At 33.0% G+C, this 7030-nt stretch overlaps 1 protein-coding gene across 2 annotated transcripts; it reads right to left on the bottom strand.

Annotated features, from left to right (window-relative positions):
* Window positions 1-3599: 3599 nt before the first annotated feature.
* LOC125860155 (cytochrome P450 704C1-like) lies at window positions 3600-6778 on the bottom strand. 2 transcript variants are annotated; one of them, XM_049540056.1, is made up of 6 exons: window positions 6385-6765; window positions 5915-6130; window positions 5551-5835; window positions 5147-5467; window positions 4791-4994; window positions 3600-4048 (listed from the first exon to the last, which is right to left on the bottom strand). In XM_049540056.1, the coding sequence occupies exons 1-6, from the start codon at window positions 6676-6678 to the stop codon at window positions 3827-3829; spliced, it is 1542 nt and encodes a 513-aa protein (XP_049396013.1). In that variant the 5' UTR covers window positions 6679-6765; the 3' UTR covers window positions 3600-3826. The 2 variants fall into 2 exon arrangements, 1 of the variants encoding a protein (XP_049396013.1); XR_007445815.1 differs by lacking the exon at window positions 3600-4048 and adding an exon at window positions 4058-4620 and having other exon boundaries at window positions 4667-4994; window positions 6385-6778.
* Window positions 6779-7030: the final 252 nt, after the last annotated feature.

The following is a 7030-nucleotide window of genomic DNA, read 5'->3' as shown; positions in this document are numbered from 1 at the left end:
AAATAAAATTTAATATTTATATCATTACTTTTTAAATCATTTATATCTCATACAATGATTATTCTTGCTTACATAAAATTTATTATTACTTCAAATCAATTTCTACTCTACTATTTATATTCACCAAATTCATTATTTTTCATCAAATATATTTACCAACCAAATTGACCAAAAAATGGTTCAAACTAACAATGTTGATTCGTTTTCTCAATCATATGAATGAGAAATGCAAGTTCAATGTGAGAAGATTGTTCGTACTATGTTGAAGGATTATAGTAAAGAGTAATACACCAAAACTTATGTTTTTTTAATAGAATTAAAACTTGATCAATAAATATTGTATATTTTAAGAATATCTTTGTGACAGTGTATTATGCGATTTTATAAAGTTGTGCTTAATTATTTAGTAAGATTATATAAAGAATTGATATGATTTAATAGTTTTACAACTTATGGGTTTTTATGTTTATGAGAAAACATACAACATAAAAAGTCCAAACCGCATGTCCAAACAAAACTTCAACTTCATCTCATGATTTCATATTATGATTTATGCCATGATTTCATATCGCATACGCAAACAAGTCCTTATGTGTGTGCCGCCCAATAGTCAGGTGTTTAAAAAAATGAAAAAGTTTTATATGGTGATTAATGAGATGTATGATTTGCTTATAAGGCTTGAACAATCTTATTACTTAATGCGGTGTTGAAGAATGAAAAGGTTCTACACCAATAATTAATAGATAAGTGGTTTCCTTGTAAAGTTTGAGTAGTCTCCTACTTAACGCAGAGTGTTGAAAAATGATAAAATTTAATATAATATCAATGATTAATGAGATGAATGATTTCTTTGTATAGCTTAAAAAATTCTCATCATTTGAGTTACTTATTGAGTTATGAGCTAGGCCCAAATTGCAGTAAATATATTAAAGCTGAGAAATGAGAAATAAAAAGTGAAAAAATAAAATAAATAAATAAATATATATATATATACTCCAATCGAGACATGGTACCTAGGACCATGAATGATCCTGGGATAACCCTTTGACTTAACATATCACACATATCATATGACGAAAATTGAAACACATGCTTAATAAAGAATTCGATAAACCCCATGAAATTACATTACTAATGTCTGAATAAAGCCTTTACTACTTTAGAATGAAAATATAAGTCTGTCGGGACATGGCCCCCAGCTACCCCAAACAAAGACTACATAATTAAGAAAAAGAGTTGATAGTCTAAAGCAACAGTCCCCAAATGAGGAGGGCTCGTCAAAAGCTAACTGGGAGTGCTGCAACCTCACTAGCCACAAATTTGAGTACAAATACCGAAATTTACATCTTAAAAGGATACAACACAGAAAAATGTATGTGTCAGTATATGGAATGTACTGAGTAAGTAGGGGAGGACAATAGCATAATCATTTAAAGAATCACGAACAAGACAGTGAAATAAGATTTCCAAGATCATATTTATAGTAAAAATAGTGGCGTAGCTAGAAATTTCACGAAGGGTGTCCAAGAATTATATAAGTAAAAAAAATTGATGAATGGGTGCACTGAAAAATTCAAAATCGAACTACGTAATATTAATATTTTTTATGAATAAATGTTCTAAAATTTTAAAAACCAAATTGCATGATATGTAGCTTTAATATTTATAAATAAACAAAGTAAAAAAAATAAGGAGGTTGGGGGGGGGGGNGGGGGGGGGGGGTCAACTTAAAATGAAATCATTTTTAAGTTTCAAACTTACACTAATCTCTAGTGACGACAACAATATCGAGATATGAAAAATGGAAGCAGAAACAAACGAGGTCTTCTTTTGTTTGCTTTTTACACCGTTGTACTAATATTAGAATTTTATTTCAAACTTTAATGAAAAGAAATAAAAAGTCAAATTCATTGAAAATTCAATTAGCTTTATTAGATTTTTAAGTTATAGATTTATAAGAAATTTACTAACTATTACCTTAGACAATTAAAGGAATAATAAAATATGAGCTTTTTAAAAAATGACCATAAAGATGAGTCATTGCAGGGATTTGAACCTGCGCATCTAGGCTCAGCAAGAGAGCCTCCAACCGCTGAGCCACATAGCTTATTGTTTCAAGGGTGTCCAAAGTATTACAATTAACCACTTTCAACAAGATTTTACTTAGGTGTACGGTATAGTTTTCCGATGAATTGGACACCCTCAAGACACTGTAGCTCCGCCCCTGAGTAAAAGGATTGAAGAGAAAACAGTTAGCGTCTATGACCAAGTATCATAAAAATCTCTTTTCAAAGGTACATATATATAGTTGAGTCATTTTTAGTACTCTTGAATAATCATATACATAAAATAACATACTTAAAATGAACCATATAGACCTATAAACATATCATAAAATTTACATAATTGGGGAGTTTCTTATAACCGACATACACCATGTGAGCTCATTATGTCCAACAGCTAATCCTATTGGAGGGCTGGCCTATACCTTGTCAGAGTAAAAGACAATATCATATCTATGTGGATTCACTAATCTGAACCTCTCAGGGTCATAAGGTCAACCGATAAAGCGGTGAAACATAATCCCTACAATAGCGCGTAGTTATTGAACTTGAGTTTTCTAAACTTGCATCCTCTCGGTACTAAATAGTCCTCTCAAAATAACATATATTCATATAATGCTCATAGGTATGAAAACCACTTATCATCTTGAATCATATATGAGGCTAAGCTCAAAAGTTATATCTTAAAATAATATTTATTTAGGTTGTAATTCATATCATACTTGTTTCCATGCTTAAAATCCATAAGGGTTTGAATAACCATGAAAAAATCATGCTAAATCGGTGCCATAAGGTTTAAAAATCAAAGTGAAACAATAAAAATAAGAGTCTATGAAGAAAGATCATAATTTCATAAAAAGCCATAGCTTTGCTTCTAACAATCTTGTGAAATTCTTGAGAATCAAAATACATTAAGCGTGAGAGCGAGGAAATATTCTCATTGAAGCCTTACATACCTTAACTTTGAAATTTGAGGAAGAATTGGAATTCTCTAATAAAAGTTCTTGTAGGTCTTGTTCTTCAAAATGCTGGGAAGGAAAAAAGAGGAGAAAAGTTTATCGTAACTCATCAAATCTGAACGAATAAGGGCTTTGGGAGAGGTTAATGGATGTGGATTGGGGTTTTGGGATGAGCAAAGGACGAAAACATCCCTCATAAAATGTGAAAACAAGAGAAAACTAAAAGAATTTCCGGGAGCTTGCGCGGCCGCGCAACTAAAGCTAGCCTTGATCGCGCGACACTTTGCGCACACCTAGTAGTAGCACTGCCTTATTAGTTCATGTTTGATTTAGTACCTTCTTAAGAAGTACTTTTTTGTTTAAATTTATTCATTATATGATTTTGATTGGATATGGAGTATTAAAAATTTTTAGAATTTTGTGATTGTAAACTAAAGATTTATAGAATGTACCAAAATGTCATGTAATCTTGCATACTAAATTAGAAAGATGCATTCAGTTAAAAATGAAAGTAAGACAAATAAATTTAAACAAAGTGAATAATTAATAAAATGATAAGTTTACTACAACAACAACAACGTGAAATCTCACAAGAGTAAGGTGTGTAGAAGGTAAAGTGTACAAATCATACTCCGGACATAAAGAAGTTATTTTTAGAAGATATCTATTTTTGGTAGGATAAGCAAATAAAATTGGATAGATCTAGCCAATCAAATATATATGTCAAATTGTATAATTGCGCAGAATTTTAATTATGCGCTACATAGATATGCCCTACATATGCAGAGAAGATAATATGGAGTATTAAGCAGGCATATTGTTCCGGGCCGGCGGGTTATGGTGCCGTAATCTGTAGGAAGCATGAAGATGGAGGCCACCGTCAATGTGAAGAGTGAGCATGGTTCTGTATGTAACTCTTCTTTCTTCATCACTCAGCTTAAATCTAAAGGTGCCCAGCAACACTGCTGAAAAAATCTTCATCTGTCTGTAAGCAAATTCCTTCCCCAAACAAATTCTCGGCCCACCCTGCAGCAATAGCACCATATATATGATTGTTGAATAATTATGATGAAGAAAACACAAACATGAAGAGAGGAGCTTCATGTATGCCAAACACATTGATCTTATTTGTAAATAGAATTAATTTGCTGATGAACAGAGAGTCTTATAAGTATCTGGTTTGAGTACAGGCCAAAATCATGAACAATACACAAAAACTTTGGCGTTAGACCCCAGACCTCAATTCGATTATCAGAGTTTGTATTAATGATTACGCATTATTGGTTCTCCATAAACTGCAAAATTTTGTTTGATCTACTGTCAAATTCAACGAGTTTTCCTTCTTTCTTAGACATTCGCCCTTTAGTTTGTTTTGGGTTCTATAATTTGTAGCTAGGAATGAATTTTTTTTTGGGCAGAGAATGAGAGGTTAGGATGATCGAGGTTGAAGAGGTGTTGAATGAAGAAGGTTCTCATGTGAATGTCTCGTGCACATGAGCTGTGACGTTAACAGATGTTAGGAAGGGGATTAAAAGCTTTATACCAGTTTCTCCCATAATCATACCATTCATCAATCATAATATTTGAAGCCTGTAAAACTTAATCATACCATTCATCAATCACAATATTAGAAGCCTGTAAAACTTTAACAATTGTAATTTGTTTCTTTGTCAAGGTTGGATGGGAAAAACTAGTTCTGTCTGGTGAAGCTAAGCTCTTAGAAGTTTTATAACTGTAGTAGTTATAAGATTGTAAGGTTCTGTGGTACCTGGAAGGCTGTGAACTTAAAGGGACTTTCTTGCCGAAAGCAACAATTTTCATCAATCCATCTCTCTGGCCGAAAATCCTCTGCATCATCACCCCATAAAGATGTCATCCTGCCCATAGCCCATGGTTGATATGCGACAGCGTCCCCTTTCCTCACTTTGAACCCATCAGGGAAAGTGTCATCTGATAAACAAACTTTGCTATCCTGCATAGAGAAAAAACTCAATATCAAGACATATATACATGAAGCACTGGCCTAATAGGCATATAAAACTTGTATAAGCATGAAGCATTGACCTAATGACATCTATATGTTTGTGAATATTATATCATTCTCACTATATATGTATGTATTACCACAGGAATTGCAGGATATAATCTAAGCGTCTCAGTTAATGATGCATGGAGATACTGCATTTTATCCAGTGCGTCATCAGTAATGCTGTTAGCTAGCTCATCAATACTCGAATTCTGGTTTATTCCAGTTGCTTTCCTGACTTCATTTGCAATTTTTTCTTGTAGGAGAGGGTGCTTGCACATCATGTAGAAGAACCAGGAAAGTGTGCTAGCTGTAGTGTCTTTGCCAGCAATTATAAAGCTAAGGATTATGTCCTTAAGGTACTTTGGATCCGTTTTGTTCATTTCCATAAACCTAGACAGAATATCTGATTTCTTCATCTGCCAAACATGTAAAAATTCAAATATCATTTGGTGCTCTTGCTCAAGGGCAATAAGTTAGAAGGTTATCTGCTTGAACTTACCACCCTGCTATCATCTCGCGACTTACTCATCTGTTCTATCTTGTTTCTGATAATTTTATATACAAATTCATCAACAACTTTAATACACTTCTTCATATTTGCTTCTGACCCAATGTTTAGAAATCTTTTCACTTTCCAAAACACATCAACGTAGCGATAGAGAGTTACTGCACTTGCTTCATCAAAAGCATTGGAAAAGAGAGTGCCTTCTTCAGTTGTAGTGTCTAGATCCACACCTAGTAAAATCTTGAATACCGTCTCCAGTGTTGATTTCGTAAACAAGACCTGCCAAGAAATGGAAGAGTTTTTAGCTTATTATTAACTAGTTAATTTTACTGCAGAAGAGCAAACCAGAGTTCCATACTTGAATATCTGTTGCTTGATTTGAGGTCACAGCTTCAGATACTTTGTGAGCAAGTTTTACTGCACTAATTCTGAAAACTGCACTACTAAAGTCCCTTAAATTTTTGGTGGAGAATTCATAACTTGATATCTTCCGTTGGTTTTTCCACTTGTCTCCATCGACTGTGAAGATCCCATCACCGAGAAGATCATTCAATATGCTGTAATGGTGCCAACCCTGTAACATGATAGAGTGAGAAACTAGTAAATTCTCATCTTGGGCAATCCTCCTCTATTTGACCTAGCTTTTGGGTGTAAGTTAGGTCTAAGACCTAATTTAACAGCTAGGATAGAGAATGGTGTACATCAATTGTTACAAGCATATGTTAACCATGATTTCATGGTCAGCGAGCCCAAAGGGCCATTTTTTTTGTATCAGATTGAGATTGAGAAACTATGTTAAGCATTTACCTTAAGCCAAAAATATATTACCTTGCCATAGTTGGGGAAATTTGTCTTTAGAATATACTCGATATTAACAGGGTCGGAGGTGTAGACCTCACTTTGGAAAAGATTAAGTATCCTATAGGTATTGTATTTGCTTGCCATTTCTTTCATGTAATCATGCAGCCTGTTGAAATTCAGCAAATGATCGATGATTGTTCCAGCAACAGGATGGTACTTTCCCTTGTTGAAGACAAGTACTTTGAACACAAATGCTGCTACTGCTAAAATGACACAAAATGTTGTAATTGTGAGACTAGTAGGAATAGATAGAACATCCATCTCTTTCCTCTTCTCTTTTCAGTGTGAATGACAATGTTAAGCTGCTTGAGAATGACTTTACCATATATAAAATAATGTAAATATAAATATTTGAGATTGAAACCCCCTTATTAAAGAATGAAATAACATACTAACTAACCCGTTAAAAAGATATTATAGAACAGGACTAATTTATTAGTAAAAAAATGTGATAGTCTGTAACAACCATCATACACCTTTTTTTGGATGGTTGTTACCTGCTGTATTGTACTTAATTAGTTTAAATATAATATTATTTTTATTGTTATTTAAATTATATTGTATCATATAGTTTAAATTTATTGTTATTTTATGTAACAATCAGTTTGGTGTA

The sequence above is a fragment of the Solanum stenotomum genome, chromosome 3 (assembly GCF_019186545.1).
Source record: "Solanum stenotomum isolate F172 chromosome 3, ASM1918654v1, whole genome shotgun sequence".
Lineage (NCBI taxonomy): Eukaryota > Viridiplantae > Streptophyta > Magnoliopsida > Solanales > Solanaceae > Solanum > Solanum stenotomum.
Note: the sequence above shows the minus strand (reverse complement) of the source record. Positions and strands in the feature narration are given on the sequence as shown.

Bases quoted from the DNA above. Each gene is read 5' to 3' on its own strand.
- LOC125860155 (XM_049540056.1), bottom strand. From the start codon at position 6,678: ATGGATGTTCTATCTATTCCTACTAGTCTCACAATTACAACATTTTGT. The intron at 5,836-5,914 runs GTATGGAACTCT...ATTTCTTGGCAG, and splicing joins ATCAAGCAACAGATATTCAA to GTCTTGTTTACGAAATCAAC. The intron at 4,995-5,146 runs GTAATACATACA...TTCTCTATGCAG, and splicing joins TATATCCTGCAATTCCTGTG to GATAGCAAAGTTTGTTTATC.